At 41.6% G+C, this 22,833-nt stretch overlaps 1 protein-coding gene across 1 annotated transcript in view; it reads left to right on the forward strand.

Annotated features, from left to right (window-relative positions):
• Positions 1 to 15: 15 nt before the first annotated feature.
• The window catches only part of LOC138664056 (zinc finger protein 665-like), a 104,192-nt gene continuing 81,374 nt past the window's right edge, over positions 16 to 22,833 (forward strand). The window contains exons 1-6 of the mRNA XM_069750473.1: positions 16 to 73; positions 438 to 587; positions 717 to 896; positions 980 to 1,103; positions 1,187 to 1,284; positions 3,715 to 3,805. Of these exons, the coding sequence (XP_069606574.1) occupies positions 44 to 73; positions 438 to 587; positions 717 to 896; positions 980 to 1,103; positions 1,187 to 1,284; positions 3,715 to 3,805 (673 nt within the window). The 5' untranslated portion in view covers positions 16 to 43. The remainder of the gene's footprint in view (positions 74 to 437; positions 588 to 716; positions 897 to 979; positions 1,104 to 1,186; positions 1,285 to 3,714; positions 3,806 to 22,833) is intronic.

The raw sequence follows: 22,833 nt of genomic DNA on the forward strand, positions 1-22,833 counted from the left end.
ATGGAGGGGAGGAGTCATTCTAAAATTCACAGGAAGAGGCCACATGCATGAGACGAAGCTGAGAGAAGACTTGGTAGGTAATGAGGGAGCATGATGTGTATGATAGAGGGGAACATGTGACCAGATTTTTAGCGCACTCGAATTTAGTCGTCCCGATCTCTGTGGATGTTCCCGGCACTTTATAACTTTGTGTCTTGTTTTTATGAATGATTTAGATATTTTAGATTTTTCTTTCAGATTTGTTCCGTGTTTTTGGTGCTGGATTGGAGATATTCTGTGATAAATCTCTGTATGTGACTATAATAGGACTGTGTGTTATACCGGGGGCAGGACGGGGCCATGACTGGATGTAGTGATCATGTGACGCCGGTAACAGCTCCGGAGGTTTCTTACATGGGATCTTTATGATGTTACATCGTCATCTTCTCCCCATTCAGGTCCCTACAATATCGGATCCTCTCAGTGGAGATCTTCTATATAAGAGACTTCTCCTGAGTGACCCTACAAGGATGGATAGGGACAGGGACAAGATGGCGGAGAGGATATTACACCTCACCCTAGAGATCCTCTTCCTGCTTACTGGAGAGGTGAGAGATTCTGATGACGTCACATTACATCATTCTTATCTATGGGAATAACAGATGGACAGAACTGGAGAGGTGAGGCCTCTGGAAATGTCTGTAGTGAGGTTTATTAATGTGTCTCTCCATAACCAGGATTACACATTGGTGAAGAAGACCTCTAGTGAGCGCTGTCAGGACCCTGTGTCTGAGGGATGGGGAAGACCCCTGAGCCCAATCACGGGGCTCCCACCTCACCCCCTGATACATGAGGACATCAATGACCAGAAGATCCTAGAACTCACCTACAAGATGATTGAGCTGCTGACTGGAGAGGTGACACTGCTGGGAATGCTGGGACATTATACAGTAACGCTATTGAGGGATCGGGGGGATGACGGTATCATTGTATGTGTCAGGTTCCTATGAGGTGTCAGGATGTCACCATCTATTTCTCCATTGAGGAGTGGGAGTATTTAGAAGGACACAAAGATCAGTACAAGGACGTCATGATGGAGGTTCCCCAGCACCTCACATCACCAGGTAATACACAGGACTAAATACACACGGCCTATAATTATCTATATGTAAAGAATGAATTCAGTCCCTGTATGTGTTTCCTCCAGTTCTATCCAGTAAGAGGACAACACCAGAGAGATGTCCCCGTCCTCTTCTTCCACAGAACTGTAAACAAGAAGATCCCAATGTTCCTCAGGATTATCAGGTAGATGGAGAGAATGTGTCATGAGATCTCCCCTATGATGTGTAGAAGGCTGTGAAGGTCTTGTGTTCTGTCTTGTTTTATCCACCAGGATTATACACTGAATGGACAATTTATTAGAGACATCGGCACTTTTTCAATTGAGAAATTAGAAATTAAATTAGAGCTGTGATTGCAATGCAGCATAAAATGAAGTAATTTTTCAGTGTGAATGGGAAGATTGAGTGATCCGTGGCATGGTCATTGATGCTAAGATCAGGACCATAGTTTCAAAAACTTCTAACCTCATAGGGTTTTTATGTCAAGAATATAGTTGGAATGTTGTGATAGAGGAAAAAATCCAATAAACAGTGGTGCTGTGGACATGAACAACACGTTTAGGAAGATATCAATAATTGTTGTGAAGAACAGGTGGTGCACAGTCATGCAAATTTCAAACTAATACAGTGCTGGTGTCTAATAAGCCTGAATTCTTTCATTTTTCCTTTGCAAAGAAGGGTAATAACAGCAGAAAACCAATTTGAGTGCCATTAATATCTGATAGTAGAAAAGAAAACTTCACTGGGCAAAGGAGAGAAAAAATAATATAACTGAGCAGTTGAAAACATTGCCTGGTGAATCCAGATTTCTTTTGTGCCATGCTGTTGGGAGGGTCAGAATGTGCCACAAGCTGCAGGAATCCATAGATACTTTCTGTCAGGTGTCAACATTTCAGGCTGGTGGACGTGGAGTAATGGTGCAGAGAATGTTTTCTTGGCTCATCCTGAGTCCTATAATATTTGTGTATGGCCTTTTTGACGCTAGAGCTTTCCCAAGCTTTTTGGCCAACCAAGTTCACCATTTCTAGCCACCTTCTTTTCTGGATTTCTTCAACTTTTTCTTTCTTTCCCGCCCTTCATATTCCTCAGATTTTAATCCTATAGAGTATTTCTGAACGGGCTGTGCAGAGTATGTCAGTATCACAATTTTATTTGTAGAAACTGCTAGAAGCTATCCTGTCCTCATGTGCCATTATTCCTGCAGAACAATAAACACCTAGTAAAATAATTAGTCAATTATTTGCTGAGGTTCTGAAAGTGAAAAGAGATCCAACCTGACACTAGATAGATATCTACTAATAATGTGGCCATTCAGTGTAGATTTTATACTTGGTGGAGATGACTTGATAAAGCTGATCATAGACATTAGATGTCAGAATCTCACTATTTTCTGGTTATGGAGACTGCAGGTTAGAATTGGGAGCCGAAAACCGCATGGACCAGGGCTCATTTCAACGAATGCCCTCTCTTCTTTTACCGTGGGCGTAATACTACTGTGACATCACTGGGTGAAGGTAAAACAGTGTGGCAATACTTTTTTTGAACTACAAAACAGGCAACTAACACATAGAACAGTCCCAGCAAAATATCTAAGAGTTTTACCCTTTCTCTGACTTACTGCAATAAGAGCAGCTGTAACTTCAGAGCTTCCAGGTTTGGCTACCCCCACCTGTGACACACACAGAGAGGAGGTAACAACAAGCTTAGAAAGCTGACAGCCCATTAAGGTTCAAGGCCAGGTGACCAGAGCATCACAACCTGGCTTCTCCGAACTTCTCCATTAAGTGAGGTGATCGGTGGGTCCAAATCCTGACTACTGCAAACATTTCCATGGGTTCACTGATGATCAATTGAGCAGATCTGTATTCTGTCAGCCAGGGCCATGGTCCCTTAAGCTGGCATCCTGTAGAATGTCAAATCTGTGTTCCTTGTAATGGAGGTATGATCTGGCAGCTATCCTGTACAGTGTTGATGGCTGTAGTTTTGTAAAGAGTCTATGGTTCTTTGGATCTCTTGGATGTTTTGGATGACCTGTTACAGAGGCATATCCCACTTACGTAATTCACAACTATTGTCCTTCAAGCCTTCATTCACAGGTCAAGGGGAAGGAGTGATGAGGTTCACCAACATTGTTTCATTATTTATAGTTTATCCTTCAATGTTCACAAGTCAATATAATAACTGGTCTTGACAAAGTATAATCAATATAATAGCAAACATCATTGTTCAATGACCTTGCATCCCTGTCTTGCAAAGATAACAGTATAATAAACTGTAGGAGCTGATAAGAGGTAAATGCAATGACTCATTAATTTACAAATATTAACCTACAAGAGTCAACATTTCTGACTCTTGACCAACCGAAGAAAGAAACACACAAATTCAAAAGTCAACATATAGATTGCAGTTTATTCCTACTGGCTTACTGAAAATATATGTCTGGATAATTAAGATTAACCACGGTGTTGTTGGTTTTATAAAGGAGACCTGCAACTATCTGATAACTCCATCTGTCATTATTGGTCATCATGTTTATTAATGAACATTACTCTTCTTCTAGATAATTTCAAGAGACTTCTACATCTGTATGTGACTTTTACAATATTTATTTCAGGATAAAGATTTAACATATATTAATACTACAGAGACATATGTGAGAGGTGGTGAGCGGTGTAAGGAGGAGATTCCTACAGATGACTACGCAGGTGAGTATAACTGCCACGATTCCTGCGCTCAATTAAGTGATTGTTTTGCTGACCTATGAGTCATGCTGAGTTGTCAGTGTTTTGATTGAACACTCGGCTGTCCAATCTTATTATGGGCGTGCTGAGCTGTTGATGTTTTGATTGACTTTCTCCAGGTGTTCTCTGTTCTGGAGATTGCCCAAGCTATTTTACTGAACTGTTTGCCTATGATCCCTGCCACATGTAGTTTGTGCTTCCTGGTGACTGTTTGCCTGATTCTGTTGTTCTGAGTTCTGATCTTCCACTGCCTGACCGTTGAACTGTGTTCTGTCTTTTCCTTTTGGTTTGATCTGCCATATCCTTGTATTTTGACCCCAGACTGTGACCTGTCTTTTCCCTTGGTTTTCTTGGAACTGACCGCAGAACGTCTGACTTCACAATAACCTAAAAAAAATTCACCTCCTAGCATTGTGGATGGCACCATCTCTATCTTGGTTTCTTCTTTATACGGCATGATTGTACATATAATATATGAATATTTTTGTGACATATTCTGATATTTCACCTATTGCACATATCTAGTCAGTTTACATTATCCGTCTTGGGAGCCCACTATTCAGCTATGTGCAAATATTACCGTACTTTTCAGACTATGAGACGCACTTCCCCACTCCCCCCCAAATTTGGGGGGAAAATTGGGGTGCGTCTGATAGTCAGAATGTACCTGCAAGTAGTGTGGCGGCAGCAGGTTTCGGGTGATTCTGCAGTGGTCCAACGCTGCAGGGCGATGATCACACTCCCTTCCCAGGCTGGTGCAGCAGTATTCAGCGAGGCTCGGTGGTGCAGGGGCTCTGCCGACATTTTGTGAAAGCCCAGAGGCCCCGCACTTCCATTGCCTCAATGCTGTGGCCTCCGGGAAAATTGTTGCCAGAGGCGGCGCTTGCGCAGATTGAGCTCTCGACACCAAGATCTCGTCTCCCGAGATCTCAGGACGAGATCTCGTTGCAGAGATCTCATTTTGAGCATGCGCCGCCTCCGGCGGCAATTTTTCCAGAGGCTACAGCATCAAGTCAATGGATGTGCGGTGCTCCAGGCTTTCACAAAATGTCGACGGAGCCCTCCCACTGTCGAGGACCGCCAAATCTGCCCCACCAGTCTGGGTCATATCATTGCCAGACTACTGAACACCCCTGTGACCCCACTCCACCAGCGCTGCAAATCCCCCCAGGGTAAGCTGAATTCAGACTGTAAGACGGACCCCCATTTGGCGCATTAATTTTTTCCCCCCATTTTCCATCTGAAAATTTGGAATATGGCTTATGGTCCAGTGCGCATAGTCTGAAAAATATGGTACATTACGATCGCTCACAAATTTACTTACAGTATGCTTCTAAATAATTATTAACTGGGCAAATTGTTATGTGAATAAGATGCTGCCTTTGTCTGTACCTAGTGAATAAAGGGTATTGTGCCAAGTGCTGTCCACATAGTATGTATCTACAAGAAAAGGGGAAACATGCCAAATATACAAAAAATCTTTATTTACCCCCTAACCCCCGAGGGTAGTTTGCACGTTAATGACCGGGCCAATTTTCACAATTCTGACCACTGCCCCTTTATGAGGTAATAACTCTGGAACGCTTCCATGGATCCTGGTGATTCTGACATTGTTTTCTCATGATATATTATACTTCATGATAGTGGTAAAATTTGGCGAAAATGTCACAATTTTCCAAGTTTGAATTTTCATGCCCTTAAATCACAGACATGTTTCACACAAAATACCTTAATAAATAACATTTCAGATATGTCTACTTTACATCAGCACAATTTTGGAACAATTTTTTTTTGTTAGGGAGTTATGAGGGTTAAAAGTTGAACAGCGATTTCTCATTTTTTCAACTCCATTTTTTTAGGGGCCACATCACATTTCAAGTCACTTTGAAGGGTCTATATGATAGAAGATAACCAAAAGTGGCACCATTCTAAAAACGGCACCCCTCAAGGTGCTCAAAACCACATTCAAGAAGTTTATTAACCCTTCAGATACTTTACATGAATTTTTGGAATTAAAAAAAAAAAAAACATTCAACTTTTTTTCACAAACCATTTAATTTCGATCAAAAGTTTTTTATTTTCACAATGGTAACAGGATAAATTGGACCACAAAAGTTGTTGTGCAATTTGTCCTGCGTACGCAGATGCCCCATATGTGGGGGTAAACCACTTTTTGGGCGCATGGCAGAGCTCGGAAGGAAAGGAGCGCTGCTTGACTTTTTCAGAGCAAAATTGTCTGGAATTGAGATTGGACGCCATGTTGCGTTTGGAGAGCCCCTGATGTGCATAAACAGTGGAAACCCCCATAAGTGACATCATTTTGGAAACTAGACCCCCTAAGCAACATATCTAGATGTGTGGCAAGAACTTTGAACCCCCAAGTAATTCACAGATGTGTAACAGGAGAAATTCGACCCCAAATGTTGTTGTGCAATTTGCTCTGAATATGCTGATACCCCATATGTGAGGGTAAATCACTGTTTGAGTGCTGTTTGACTTTTTCAATGCAAAATTGACTGGAATTAAGATCGCCATGACGCCATGTTGTGTTTGGAGGGACCCTGATGTGCCTAAACAGTCGAAACCCCCCACAAGTGACACTATTTTGGAAACTAAACCCCCTAAGGAACTTATCTAGATGTGTGGTGAGCATTTTTAACCCCCAGGTGCTTTGAGAAGTTTATAACGTTGAGCCGTGAAAATAATAAAATCACATTTTCCTCAAAAAATGTAATTTTAGCTCCAAATTTTGCATTTTCATAAGAGTAGCAAGATATATTGCACCATACAGTTTGTTGTGCAATTTCTCTTGTGTAGGCCAGTACCCCATATGTAGGGGAATACTACTTTTGTGGAAAGCTCAAAAGGGAAGAGGCGCCATATTGGAGTTCAGGTTTTGCTGGAATGGTTTGAGGGTGCCATGTCACGTTGGCAGAGTCCCAGAGGTGCCTGAACAACAGAACCCCCTATATGTGAACTCATTTTACAAATTACACTCCCTAATGAATTAATCTAGGGGTGCAGTGATCATATTGACAGCACATGTGCCTCACAGAATTTTATACCACTGAGCGGTGAAGAAAGAATAAATTACATTTTTTCAACTAAAATGTTGTTTTAGTCCCAAGTTTTTAATTTTTCTAAGGGCTAATAGGAAATTTTTTTTACAACAATCTGAGGTCCAACTTTTCCTGAATGCGCCAATAGCCTACATGTAATTGGGAAGTATTTTCCAGCACAGTGCAAAACTCAGAATGCAAGGAGCGCCAGATTTTACTGTTATGGTTTGCAGGTGCAATGACCTACTGGGAGAGCTCATGAGGTGCCAGAACATAAAACCCCCCCATAAGTGACCTCATTTTACGAACTACACCTCTCAATGAATTCATCTAGGGGTGCAATGATCATATTGACACCATGGGTGTGTCAGAATATTATACCAAAGAGACAGCAGGCGACGGCTGGTGGGATTATTACTCCCATCAGCCTACCCCTGCTGCCGCTAATAACAGTGACAGCAGGAGCAGCTGATGGAGGTATTCATCAGCCATCACCTGCGCTATCCATAAATAAGAAAAAAAAAAGTCTTTGTTCCAGCTCCTTAGATAAAATCTTCAAAATTTATTTAATCAATTAAATATGACAAAAGGCATGCTCCAAGACCGCACCATGTGCACACAAAAACAGCAGGCGACGCGTTTCGATCGATATAAATAAATGAATGAAAAAAACGGCATGGGGTCCTCTGTATTTTCTTTAACCAGCCAGGCAAAACTCACAGCTGGGGTCTGCAACCCTCAGCTTCAGCAAGGTTGGTTATCAAAAATAGAGGAGTCACCACTCTGTTTTTTTTTAATTATTTAAATAAATCATTAAAAGAAGCGGCGTGGGGTCCCCCATTTTTGATAACCAGCTTTGCTAAAGCTCACAGCTGAGGGCTGGTATTCTCAGGCTGGTAAGGGGCCATGAATACTGACCCCCACAGCCTAAAAATAGCAGCAGTTGGATTATGTATATGGACTCTCAGGATTTTCAATCCCTCTTTTCCAAGTCATAAGGAAGATAGATTGAACAATACGGGTTAGACGGACGGACGTCATTATAGGGTGCAACTTGCCCCCCATTTATATCAGTCCTTCCCCTGCCCCTTTTTTTTCTTTCTCTCTATCCCCCATTCCTCTTCTTCTTCAACTCAGTTTTTCCTTTCGTGTTAATACCTTTATTAGTTAGAGTGACCTAGCTTTTCTTGTTTGGATCGCTTTCTTTCAGTGGACACTTCATATGTATCGCCTAAGGTCATACAGTCTCCCTGGATAGGAGTTTCCTACATCTGCCATGAATTTATTTTTCTTTTCAGATTTTGTTGGACTTTAATGAAAATGACTTTTGACCTGAAAGTTATACTATTTCGAGACTTGTTGGCTACAGATCTTGATATGCAGTTGCAAATGAGATTTCTTTTTGTACTCGGCAATCGTTATGTTGCTGAATTCTTTGTTACTTGCTTGTTTTGAAAATCTTTTCAATAAAAACCAGAGTAAACATGAAAATAGTTTTTGCATCACCACATTTTGAGAGCTATAGTTTTTCCATATTTTGGCTCACAGAGTCATGTGAGGTCTTGTTTTTTGAGGAACGAGTTGAGGTTTTTATTTGTACCGTTTTCGGGCATATAACAATTTTTGATCACTTTCTATTCCGATTTTTGGGAAGCAGAATTAACAAAAACCAGCAATTCATGAATTCTTTTTTAAGGGGGGGGGGTTTATGTTGTTCTGTGCGTGGTAAAATTGATAAGGCAGTTTTATACAATTACAACGATACCTAACTTATATCGTTTTTTAGGTTTTAGAGCTTTTATACAATAAGAACTATTTTATAGAAAAAATAATTATTTTTGTATCACTTTGTTCTGAGAGCTATAACTTTTTTATTTTTCCACTGATGGAGCTATATGACTGCTTCTTTTTTGTGGGACAAGATGACAGTTTCAGTGGTGCCATGTTTATTTATACCCATCTTTTTGATCGCATGCTATTCCACTTTTTGTTTGGCAGTATGATGATAAACCATAGTTTTTTGCCTTGTTTTTTTATGGTGCTCACTAAAGGGGTTAACTATTAACGGTTTTATAGGTTGGGTAGTTTCGGACACGGCGATACTGAATATTAGGGTTGAGCGAAACGGGTCGGCCATTTTCAGAAGTCGCCGACTTTTGGCAAAGTCGGGGTTCATGAAACCCGACCCGACCCCTGTGTGGGGTCGGCCATGAGGTCGGCGATCTTCTGAATCTGGTATCGGAATTCCGATACCGAGTTCCGATATGTTTGCAATATCGGAAATCGGTATCGGAATCCATATTTAAGTGTAAAATAAAGAATTAAAATAAAAAATGTTGCTATACTTACCCTCTGATGCACCCTGGTACTAACCGGCAGCCTTCCTTCCTTAGAATCAGCGCGTGAAGGACCTTAGATGACGTCGCGGCTTGTGATTGGTCGCGCGACCGCCCATGTGACCCATATACCTAATAGGAATACACTCACCCTCGGACCCGCCCTGCTTCTTTCCGGCAGCCTTCCTTCCTAAGAATCAGCGCTTGAAGGACTTTCGGTGACGTCGCGGCTTGTGATTGGTCGCGTGAGCGGTCACATGGGCGGTCGCGCGACCAATCACAAGCCGCGATGTCATCTAAGGTCCTTCACGCGCTGATTCTAAGGAAGGAAGGCTGCCGGTTAGTACCAGGGCGCGTCAGAGGGTAAGTATAGCAATATTTTTTATTTTAATTCTTTATTTTACACTTAAATATGGATCCCAGGGCCTGAAGGAGAGTTTCCTCTCCTTCAGACCCTGGGAACCATAGTATCCCATTGCACTGCATTGGGTTTCGTGTTTCGGCCGACCCCGACTTTTCTATAGGATCGGCCGATTTCACTCGACCCGACTTTTGAGAAAGTCGAGTTTCGTGAAACCCGACCCGATCCTATAAAAGTAAAAGTCGCTCAACCCTACTGAATATGTGTACTTTCATTTTTTATATTTTTTTGATTCACATATTTATTCAGAGATAGAATATACACACGTGGTCAAAATTGTTGGTACCCCTCGTTCAATGACAGAAAAATCCACAATGGTCACAGAAATAACTTGAATCTGACAAAAGTAATAATAAATAAAAAATCTATGAAAATGAACAAATGAAAGTCAGACATTGATTTTCAACCATTCTTCCACAGAATAAAAAATAAAATAAAATAAAACTCATGAAATAGGCCTGGACAGAAATGATGGTACCTATTAAAATAATGTGACAAAAGGGACATGTTAAATCAATGTGTGTCCACTAAATGGCATCACAGGTGTCTACAGTCTTGGAATCACTGAGTGGGCATGTATGTAGGGCTACAGATACTCACTGTGCTGTTTGGTGACATGGTGTGTATCACACTCAACATGGACCAGAGGAAGCGAAGGAAAGAGTTGTCTCAGGAGATTAGAAAGAAAATTATAGACAAACATATTAAAGGTAAAAGTTATAAGACCTTCTCCAAGCAGCAAATGGTAACAAAAGAGCCCAGAAAAACTTCTAAACAGATTAAAGATGAACTTCAAGCTCAAGGAACGTCAGTGACAGATTGCACCATCCGTCTTCATCTGAGTCAAAGTGGACTTCATGGGAGATGACCAAGGAGGACACCATGGTTGAAAAAAAATCATAAAAAAGCCAGACTGGAATTTGCCAAACTACATGTTGACAAGCCACAAAGCTTCTGGGAGAATGTCCTATGGACACATGAGACAAAATTTGAAATTTGGCAAGGCACATGAGCTCTGTGTTCACAGACAGAAAAAATGAAGCATATCAAGAAAAGAACACTGTCCCTACTGTGAAACATGGAGGAGGCTCTGTTATGTTCTGGGGCTGCTTTGCTGCATCAGACACAGGGTTTCTAGAATCTGTGCAGGGTACAATGACATCTGAAGACTATCAAGGGAGAAATGTGCTGCCCAGTGTCAGAAAGCTTTGTCTCAGTCTCAGGTCATGGGTCTTGCAACAGGATAATGACCCAGAACACACAGCTATAAACACCCAAGAATGGCTAAGAGGAAAACATTGGACTATTCTGAAGTGGCCTTCTATGAGCCCTGACCTAAATCCTATTTAGCATCTTTGGAAAGAGCTGCAAAATGCCATCTGGAAAAGGCAACCTTCGAACACGAGACAACTGGAGCAGTTTGCTCTTGAGGAGTGGGCCAAAATACCTGTGGAGAGGTGCAGAAGTCTCATTGACAGTTAAAAGAATCGTTTCATTGCAGTGATCGCCTCAAAAAGTTGTGCAACAAAATATTAAGTTAAGGGTACCATCATTTCTGTCCAGGCCTATTTCATGAGTTTTTTTTTTTTTTTTTTTTAATTCTCTGAAAGCATGGTTGAAAAGCAATGTCTGACTTTCATTTCTTCATTTTCATATATTTTTTAATTTATTATGACTTTTGTCAGATTCAAGTTATTTCTGTGATCATTGTGGGGTTCCCTGTCATTAACCCCTCTGTGACCTTAGACGTACTATCCCGTCGAGGTGCCCTGGGCTTATCTGACCCTGGACGGGATAGTACGTCATAGCTGATCGGCCGCGCTCACGGGGGGAGCGCGGCCGATCGCGGCCGGGTGTCAGCTGCTTATCGCAGCTGACATCCGGCACTATGTGCCAGGAGCGGTCACGGACCGCCCCCGGCACATTAACCCCTGGCACACCGCGATCAAAGATGATCGCAATGTGCCGGCGGTGCAGGGAAGCACCGCGCAGGGAGGGGGCTCCCTGCGGGCTTCCCTGAGACCCCCGGAGCAACGCGATGTGATCGCGTTGCTGCGAGGGTCTCACCTCCCTCCCTGCTCCCTCCAGCCCCGGATCCAAGATGGCCGCGGATCCGGGTCCTGCAGGGAGGGAGGTGGCTTCACAGAGCCTGCTCAGAGCAGGCACTGTGAAGCCTGCAGCGCTGCATGTCAGATCAGTGATCTGACAGAGTGCTGTGCAAACTGTCAAATCACTGATCTGTGATGTCCCCCCTTGGGACAAAGTAAAAAAGTAAAAAAAAATTTTTCCAAATGTGTAAAAAAAAATAAAAAAAAATATTCCAAAATAATGAAAAAAAAAAAAATATTATTCCCATAAATACATTTCTTCATCTAAATAAAAAAAAAAACCAATAAAAGTACACATATTTAGTATCGCCGCGTCCGTAACGACCCGACCTATAAAACTGTCCCACTAGTTAACCCCTTCAGTAAACACCGTAAGAAAAAAAAAAAAAAAACGAGGCAAAAAACAACGCTTTATTATCATACCGCCGAACAAAAAGTGGAATAACACGCGATCAAAAGGACAGATATAAATAACCATGGTACCGCTGAAAGCGTCATCTTGTCCCGCAAAAAACGAGCCGCCACACAGCATCATCAGCGAAAAAATAAAAAAGTTATAGTCCTGAGAATAAAGCGATGCAAAAATAATTATTTTTTCTGTAAAATAGTTTTTATCGTATAAAAGCGCCAAACCATAAAAAAATGATATAAATGAGGTGTCGCTGTAATCGTACTGACCCGAAGAATAAAACTGATTTATCAATTTTACCAAACGCGGAACGGTATAAACGCCTCCCCCAATAGAAATTCATGAATAGCTGGTTTTTGGTCATTCTTCCTCACAAAAATCGGAATAAAAAGCGATCAAAAAATGTCACGTGCCCGAAAATGTTTTCAATAAAAATGTCAACTCGTCCCGCAAAAAACAAGACCTCACATGACTCTGTGGACCAAAATATGGAAAAATTATAGCTCTCAAAATGAGGTATTGCAAAAAATATTTTTTGCAATAAAAAGGGTCTTTCAGTGTGTGACGGCTGCCAATCATAAAAATCCGCTAAAAAACTCGCTATAAAAGTAAATCAAACCCCCCTTCATCACCCCCTTAGTTAGGGAAAAATAAAAAAAAATGTATTTATTTCCATTTTCCCATTAGGGCTAGGGTTAGGGCTAGGGTTAGGGTTAGGGCTAGGGCTAGGGTTAGGGCTAGGGTTAGGGCTAGGGTTAGGGTTAGGGCTAGGGTTAGGTTTAGGGCTAGGGTTAGGGCTAGGGTTAGGGTTAGGGCTAGGGTTAGGGCTAGGGTTAGGGCTAGGGTTAGGGTTAGGGCTAGGGCTAGGGTTAGGGCTAGGGCTAGGGTTAGGGCTAGGGTTAGGGTTGGGGCTACAGTTAGGGTTGGGGCTAAAGTTAGGGTTAGGGTTTAGATTACATTTACAGTTGGGAATAGGGTTGGGATTAGGGTTAGGGGTGTGTCAGGGTTAGAGGTGTGGTTAGGGTTACCGTTGGAATTAGGGTTAGGGGTGTGTTTAGATTAGGGTTTCAGTTATAATTGGGGGGTTTCCACTGTTTCGGCACATCAGGGGCTCTCCAAACACGACATGGCGTCCGATCTCAATTCCAGCCAATTCTGCGTTGAAAAAGTAAAACAGTGCTCCTTCCCTTCCGAGCTCTCCTGTGTGCCCAAACAGGGGTTTACCCTCACATATGGGGTATCAGCGTACTCAGGACAAATTGGACAACAACTTTTGTGGACCAATTTCTCCTGTTACCCTTGGGAAAATACAAAACTGGGGGCTAAAAAATAATTTTTGTGGGAAAACAAAAAGATTTTTTATTTTCACGGCTCTGCGTTATAAACTGTAGTGAAACACTTGGGGGTTCAAAGTTCTCACAACACATCTAGATAAGTTCATTGAGGGGTCTAGTTTCCAATATGGGGTCACTTGTGGGGGGTTTCTACTGTTTAGGTACATTAGGGGCTCTGCAAACGCAATTTGACGCCTGCAGACCAATCCATCTAAGTCTGCATTCCAAATGATGCTCCTTCCCTTCCGAGCCCTCCCATGCGCCCAAACGGTGGTTCCCCCCCACATATCGGGTATCAGCGTACTCAGGACAAATTGGACAACAACATTTAGGGTCCAATTTCTCCTGCTAACCTTGGAAAAATACAAAACTGGGGGCTAAAATATAATTTTTGTGGAAAAAAAATATTTTTTATTTGCACGGCTCTGCGTTATAAACTGTAGTGAAATACTTGGGGGTTCAAAGCTCTCACAACACATCAAGATGAGTTCCTTAGGGGGTCTACTTTCCAAAATGGTGTCACCTGTGGGGGGTTTCTACTGTTTAGGTACATTAGGGGCTCTGCAAACGCAATGTGACGCCTGCAGACCATTCCATGTAAGTCTGCATTCCAAATGGCGCTCCTTCCCTTCCGAGCCCTCCCATGCGCCCAAACGGTGGTTCCCCCCCACATATGGGGTATCAGCGTACTCAGGACAAATTGGACAACAACTTTTGGGGTCCAATTTCTCCTGTTACCCTAGGGAAAATACAAAACTGGGGGCTAAAATATAATTTTTGTGGGAAAAAAATTTTGTTTTATTTTTATGGCTCTGCATTATAAACTTCTGTGAAGCCCTTGGTGGGTCAAAGTGCTCACCACACATCCAGATAAGTTCCTTAGGGGGTCTACTTTCCAAAATGGTGTCACTTGTGGGGGGTTTCAATGTTTAGGCACATCAGTGGCTCTCCAAACGCAACATGGCGTCCCATCTCAATTTCTGTCAATTTTGCATTGAAAAGTTAAACGGCGCTCCTTCCCTTCCGAGCTCTCCCATGCGCCCAAACAGTGGTTTACTGCCACATATGGGGTATCAGCGTACTCAGGACAAATTGGACAACAACTTTTGAGGTCCAATTTCTTCTCTTACCCTTGGAAAAATAAAAAATTGGGGGCAAAAATATAATTTTTGTGAAAAAATATGATTTTTTATTTTTACGGTTCTGCATTATAAACTTCTGTGAAGCACTTGGTGGGTCAAGGTGCTCACCACACATCCAGATAAGTTCCTTAGGGGGTCTACTTTCCAAAATGGTGTCACTTGTGGGGGGTTTCAATGTTTAGGCACATCAGTGGCTCTCCAAACGCAACATGGCGTCCCATCTCAATTCCTGTCAATTTTGCATTGAAAAGTCAAACGGTGCTCCTTCCCTTCCGAGCTCTCCCATGCGCCCAAACAGTGGTTTACTGCCACATATGGGGTATCAGCGTACTCAGGACAAATTGGACAACAACTTTTGGGGTCCATTTTCTCCTGTTACCCTTGGTAAAATAAAACAAATTGGAGCTGAAGTAAATTTTTTGTGTAAAAAAGTTAAATGTTCATTTTTATTTAAACATTCCAAAAATTCCTATTAAACACCTGAAGGGTTAATAAACTTCTTGAATGTGGTTTTGAGCACCTTGAGGGGTGCAGTTTTTAGAATGGTGTCACACTTGGGCATTTTCTATCATATAGACCCCTCAAAATGACTTCAAATGAGACGTGGTCCCTAAAAAAAAATGGTGTTGTAAAAATGAGAAATTGCTGGTCAACTTTTAACCCTTATAACTCCCTAACAAAAAAAAAATTGGTTCCAAAATTATGCTGATGTAAAGGAGACATGTGGGAAATGTTACTTATTAAGTATTTTGTGTGACATATCTCTGTGATTTAATTGCATAAAAATTCAAAGTTTGAAAATTGCAAAATTTTCAAAATTTTCGCCAAATTTCCGTTTTTTTCACAAATAAACGCAGGTACTATCAAAGAAATTTTACCACTATCATGAAGTACAATATGTCACGAGAAAACAATGTCAGAATCACCAGGATCCGTTGAAGCGTTTCGGAGTTATAATCTCATAAAGGGACAGTGGTCAGAATTGTAAAAATTGGCCTGGTCATTGACGTGCAAACAACCCTTGGGGGTAAAGGGGTTAAATGAGGGGTACCAACAATTTTGACCACTTGTGTATATTTTTTTTATTATTATTTTTGATTTTTTAAACAAATATTTTTAGTTGTTTAAAAATTTTTTTTTACTTTTTTCAATTTTTTGCAGGCTGATCGCTTCTATAGCATGGAGATGAAGAAGCCTTTCCATGATATAGAAACTGTCAGCTCTGCAGTGACAGAGAGACTTGCTGATCATGCACTGCACATGATCGACAAGTTTCCTAGCTCTGGTGACCCGGATGTCGTCATGACAACATCGGGTTACCATGGCAACAATCGGGATGCCGCGGGGTCTCCGATCCAAAGGCAGAGGGGCCCTCTGTCGTCTTCTGGAATGATATGATCGTGTTCAATCGCAGCATTTAGTGGGTTAAAGTGCCAGGAGCGGCGACCGCTCCTGGCACCTAGTGCCGGGTGTCAACTGTCAGAATCAGCTGACACACGGCGACGATCGCCCACGCACCCCTTGTGTGTGCGGGCGATCGCGATGACGTAATGATCCATCCATGGTCAAATAGGCCCAAGGCACATGGACGGTTCATTACGTCCACTGTCAGAAAAGGCCTAACATAAATGTACAGTACAATGTGGATAAAAAGACACAAATATAAAACGGGTTATACATACAGAGAATGCTACATGCTTAAGGTGCATATCAAAGCATATCAAATCTATCCAATAGTAAAGGATTTATCAATGCCTAATTATATAGTATGTGATCCTAGAAGGAATCACCGTATTGCTGCAAAATATTGAGGATGGCAGATAGACTACTATATGTTCACCAACAAAAAAATAATGCATATACACTGAAGATATAATTAAGTATATCGGTCAATATGCCTATTTAATGAGTAAATAGCCAAAGTGGCTCATGCGCCCAAACAGACAGTGTGTTCGAGTTCATAAATACATATAGAGGTCTACTTACCTTTCCAGAACAAATGGAGATACAAGAAAGTTGCTAATAAATATCAGTATTGCCACGATAGAACGCCTTTCAGTAAGCTATAGAGCCAGGTCTTACATTAAATATAGTCATTACATAGCGCCCACATAAGAAGGTGAGGGGCACACTACTACAGAGTGGGCGTCACCAGGGAATTCATTTATTCCCCCTGTGGGCCAGTCTGAGCCTGATGACTGTATTCAAATACGTTGTATGGTATTTTTGTAAACCTATTACCATCTATTCTGATCATTACATATAAAACATTACATAAGTATATGTTTGCCCATTATTAGGCTGCATGCCTATTTTTTCTTATTTCCACAATCTGTTTTTATTACCCTATTTATTATATGTATGATGAGGTTCTGCTATTTTTGAATTCTGTTTTACACTCCCTGACAGAAGTTATGTCGCTTATCCATGTTATGTAAATAAAAGCTTATAACCTGAAGTTAAATTCATCCATTGGTTGTATAAATTATTCTTTTGAAAGCTGAAACCCTCCAAAATGTGGTTTAGGTGAAGAAAATAAATTGGCATCAATGCAGAAATATTGATCAGTTAATGGACACAGAATGGTCAGATTTTGGCAAGACAAAAGTTTTGTCGCCCACAGAAAGTAATGTGATATTCAAACAAATAATGAACTGAAAATACAAATATATGTTTCACTACATTGGTGAATGAAGTTGTGGTGCTATTAGAGTCATAATGAAAGAAATTGATACCGCGCTTCAGGATAGGCTTCCAACCAACAGATGTGATGGTGAAATACAGAGAAATGACTACAAAAAGTAAATAACCTGCTTTAGGATAGCCTCCCAATAAACAGATATAATGAAAAAGTGCAAGGAAACTCCCTGCCGACACTTATAGATATGCCCAATAGAAATACAGCCTAATTAATGTGGCATAGCGAGCAATATAGACATGCAATGCAGATCAGCACAGCACTGTATGATGTACTGTGCCTGTAGTTCACATCAAACTCACCCGGGTCCCGAGATGTGGTAGATGCACAGGGCTCGAAGTACGAGGACCGCTGTTAGGTTGCCTGGTGGGGCTCCTGCCAGGCGAGAAATGGGTGATGGAGTAGGGCTGTCCGCAGCAGAATAGCGTGGTGGTAGTCGACGTAGAGCCAGGGAACGCGCCGGCCGGTGGCGTCCCTGGTTACAAGCTGGAAAAAATGACCGATGAAAGCGCTCAGAGCGTGATGTCACGAGAGCTACGGAGGGATGCTAGGGCAAAAAAGTTGGATTTTCTAACCAACAAAGGTTCCTCCTGAGCAGTTGTCTTGTGGGGTCTGCCTGACCTCGGCTTGTCAAACACATCTCCAGCCTCTTCAAATCTTTTTTTAATTCTTTGTACTTGATGCTGAGACACATTAAAGGTGCCAGCCACATCTGCAGTGGATCTGGTCTTCAGCCTCTTGATAATCCAAGCTTTGGTCGCAGGGTGGATTTTTGGCATGCTGTCAGAGCTCAAGTTACAGTTCAAGTGAAGGTCTGTGGCTGGGTTTCTTTTTATACACACACACTAATTAACCGATCATTTACTGAGCACAGGTGCGGATGTAAACTAGGATTGGGTGCATTATATGACCAGGTGACAAAACGTTTGTCTTGCCAAAATCTGACCATTCTGTGTCCATTAGCTGATCAATATTTCTGCATTGATGCCAATTTATTTTCTTAACCTAAACCACATTTCCGAGGGGTTGAGCTTTCATAACAATAATTTATACAACCAATGGATGAATTTAATGTCAGGTTATAAGCTTTTATTTACATAACATGGATAAGCGACATAACTTCTGTCAGGGAGTGTACTTATCTGGTACTATTTTTTTTCCTTGGTTATAGGGATATAGTTCTGTAATTGTGGCTAAGCTTAGCTACCAAGTGTGACATATGAGACATTTAACCTTTTCTTTTACCATATATACTCGAGTATAAGCCGAGATTTTCAGCCCACTTTTTTGGGCTGGACGTAACCCTCTCGGCTTATACTCGAGTCATACCCAGGAGTCGGCAGGGGAGGGGGAGCGGAGCTGTGTATTAATACTCACCTGCTCCTGGCGCGGTCCCTGCATGTCTTTTCCCCCGGCGCCGGCAGCTTCTTCCTGTAGTGAGCGGTCACATGGTACCGCTCATTACAGTAATGAATATGTACCCCACTCCCATAGGGGTGGAGCCGCATATTCATTACTGTAATGAGCTTTACCATGAGACCGCTCACTACAGGAAGAAGCTGCCGGTGTCGGGGAACAGACGTGCAGATACCGCGCCAGGAACAGGTGATTATGGCGGGGGCAGTGTGCGATTCACCTGCTCCCCGTTCCACCATCGGCACCGCTGTGTCTTCCTCATCCTCTGCAGTGACGCTCAGGTCAGAGGGCGCGATGACGCATTAATGCACGCCACCCTCTGCCTGAATGTCAGTGGCAGTGCAGAGGACGGGAAGACACAGCGGCGCCGACGGTGGAACGGGAAAGGTGAGTATAGCAAGTGCCGGGGGCCTGAGCGGCGAGAGATGTGATTTTTTTATTTTTTTAATCGCAGCAACAGCATGTGGGGCAAATATCTGTATGAAGCATCTTATGGGGCCACATGCAGCATTATATGGGGCAATTATCTATATGGAGCATCTTATGGGGCCATGTGCAGCATTATATGGGGCAAATATCTATATGGAGCATCTTATGGGGCCATGTGCAGCATTATATGGCGCAAATATCTGTATTGGGCCATGTGCAGAATTATATGGGGCAAATATCTGTATGGAGCATCTTATGGGGCCATGTGCAGCATTATATGGGGCAAATATCTCTACGGAGCATCTTATGGGGCCATGTGCAGCATTATATGGGGCAAATATCTCTATGGAGCATCTTATGGAACCATGTGCAGCATTATATGGGGCAAATATCTTTATGGAGCATCCTATGGGGCCATAATCCAGATTTGTGGAGCGTTATATGGGGCAAATGTCTGTATGGAGCATCTTATGGGGTTATAATCAACATTTGTGCAGCACTATATGGGCCATTTTTTAATATGGAGCATCTTATGGAGTCCATCATAAACTGTATGGAGCATTATATGGGGTGTATTTTGTATGGAGCATCTTTTGGGGCCATCATGAACTGTATGGAGCATTATATGGGGCTCCTGATTCAATATGGATATTCAAAAACACATAAACTACTGCTGTCTCAATTAATTTTACTTTTTTTGGTATCTATTTTTATTTTTGGAATTTACCAGTAGCTGCTGCATTTTCCACCCTAGGCTTATACTCGAGTCATTAAGTTTTCCCATTTTTTTGTGGCAAAATTAGGGGGTCGGCTTATACTCGGGTAAGCTTATACTCAAGTATATACGGTATTTACACGTGATAATGTGATCAGTCATTTTGTGCCTTTTGATGCAGAAGAGATACTTCTGTGTTCACAATCTTGATGCTTTTCCCAAGTGGATGTCTCTAAATATACGGTACTTTTGAAATGTGGCAGTGCCAGGGATTGAATTTAGAACATTTAATATTGAAGGCAGAAACACTACCAGTGAGACACAAGCTTCTCTGATATACAGTACAGGCCAAAAGTATGGACACACTTTCACACTTATTTGTTAGGTATATAATTGCACATGTGTTAATTCATAGTTTTGATGCCTTCAGTGTGAATGTACAATTTTCATAGTCATGAAAATACAGAAAAATCTTTAAATGAGAAGGTGTGTCCAAACTTTTGGTCTGTACTGTATGCAAGAGAATTTTCTCAGCCTAAAAACCTGTATAGCATTTTTCTTTAAAAGCAGAATATACTGGTATATAGTATATAGTAGCAGATATATTTCTATATGCCAGTGCAATAAAAGTGGTGAAAAGGTATTGTCAGATATTTTTTCTATAGAGTTACTAATACATTACAGTAACCATGGACATATTTTTTTTGTCCCTGTAATTTTAACAATCTGTACAAATGTGCAAATTATTTCTAGTGATCAGTAGATGGTACAAATTAAGATTGTGTAATTGTTTTTTTTTTCCATGTCAGTTTTTGTAACATTTAAAAAAGCTCATCATGTAGAACTTTGTTTTCAACCTAAAAAGTGACCTCAAATATATATAAAAAAATTGACTAGAAACATACAAGTGTGAACGGATGCAAGCTAAGAAAGCCACTCTATGTACAGTAGCTAACAAATTAAATCTGGGACTCCGAAGCCCTATAGTACGTGTAGCGCTATTGCATGCGCCGCCCCTGCATGGTGACCCCCTCCCACTCCATGCAGGGATGCCGGCTTACTCACTACCCCGGCCCTCGATGTGATCCCCCCTGTGCTCCTGCTTCCTGTGTGCACGCCACAGTTCTGGCGGTACGCCTGCTATTAAATGGGTAGCGCACTCATATAGTAAATGAGTAACTGAGAGGTATTTAGTATAATTTAGTGCCAGGGCTTGATTAAGAGTAGTCAGGGCCCCGGGCAGTTTAAAAGGCATGGCCCTCCCCAGGTACCTGATGCATCACGTGACATGTCACATGACCCTCTCCCCCCCCCTGTACCCGATAGATCATACGATAGCTCATGTGAGTAACACACAGGTGCTCTGGTGCACAACCGTACACGAAAAACGTCAGAAATAGCGGCACGCAAAAAGTTTTCCTTTCTGTACAGCACTATGCATAACAGAATATGAATGGCGCGTTACAAAATAGAGTAGGGGTGGGAGATGAATTTTTCCAAGGGGCCACATGAGAGACAGTGACTATTGTGGAGGCTGAACCAAAAGGCTGAAATTAATTTGGTTCAATATTAATATAATATAAAAAAATGAATAACTGTATGACTTAATATAGAGCAGAATTAATTACGCTGACATCCTCCTTTATACAGTATGACCCAACACATAACCCCCTAAATACAATATGAGCCCCCACACAGCCTTCTCAATCAACAGCCAAAGTAATCAACCTAAAGGGCCCTTATACCTGTAAACCATAACAAAAAAAACTTCAAAAATTCTCTCTTTTAATTACGATAGCTTAAAAACCCAACACATAAAGACATAACTGCACACACATTTGCACAGAAAACCAGTGATTAAAAAATAGCAGAAATGAGGGGAGATGGGGACTAGTTTTGTCCTTCACACTTCCCTTCTTTGGCATCCCAATTTGAAACGGTATGGCGCCCCCAATCCTTGTCGACTGCCCCTATGTAGCCCCACCACCACTCTGACTGACCAGGCATCCTCAATAGGTGATCAGATAATACATAATGAACATATATAAATGTATATAATACAGCTACTTGTGGGCTGAGGGGTATATACACGAGTTTGTATATCATCAATATTTTTCAACAATCTGATCAGAAAAAAAACCCTAACAAAGTCTAAGAAGAAACATATGTGATGTCCTTGGACAACAAATAATAACCTTTCGGATCATAAATGGCAGTCAAGTGGCAGTGCAATTAAATCACAAAACATCCATATACATTGTAGTCTCATTTCTATGGACATGGACTATCCTATATACAGTTGTGCTAAAAAGTTTACATACCCCGGCAGAATTTTTGCTTTCTTGTCCTTTGTTCAGAGAATATGAATGAGAACACCAAAACTTTTTCTCCACTCATGATTAGTGGTTGCGTTGCGTGAAGCCAATTAATGACAACCCAAAACATCCAAATGACCCTGATCAAAAGTTCACATACCCTGCTTATTTTGGCCTGATAACATGAACAGAAGTTGACATAAATGGGTTTCAATTACTACTAAAGGTAACATCCTCACATGTGACCTGTTTGCTTGTAATCAGTGTGTGTGTGTGTGTGTGTGTGTGTGTGTGTGTGCGTGTGTGTGTGTGTGTGTGTGTGTGTGTGTATAAAAGCTGAGCGAGGTTCTGGGATCCAGACAGACTCTTGCATCTTTCATCCAGCCACTGTAGTTTCAGGATTGTGAGTCATAGGGAAAGCAAAAGAATTGTCAATAGATCTACGGGAAAATGTAGTAGAACTGTATAAAACAGGAAAGGAATACAAAAATATATCCAAGGAATTGATAATGCCAGTCAGCAGCGTTCAAACTGTGTTTAACAAATGGAAAATCAGGGGCTCTGTAAAAACAAAACCACGGTCAGGTAGACCAACAAAAATGTTATCCAC

The sequence above is a fragment of the Ranitomeya imitator genome, chromosome 2 (genome assembly GCF_032444005.1).
Source record: "Ranitomeya imitator isolate aRanImi1 chromosome 2, aRanImi1.pri, whole genome shotgun sequence".
In the NCBI taxonomy this organism is placed as follows: Eukaryota; Metazoa; Chordata; class Amphibia; order Anura; family Dendrobatidae; genus Ranitomeya; species Ranitomeya imitator.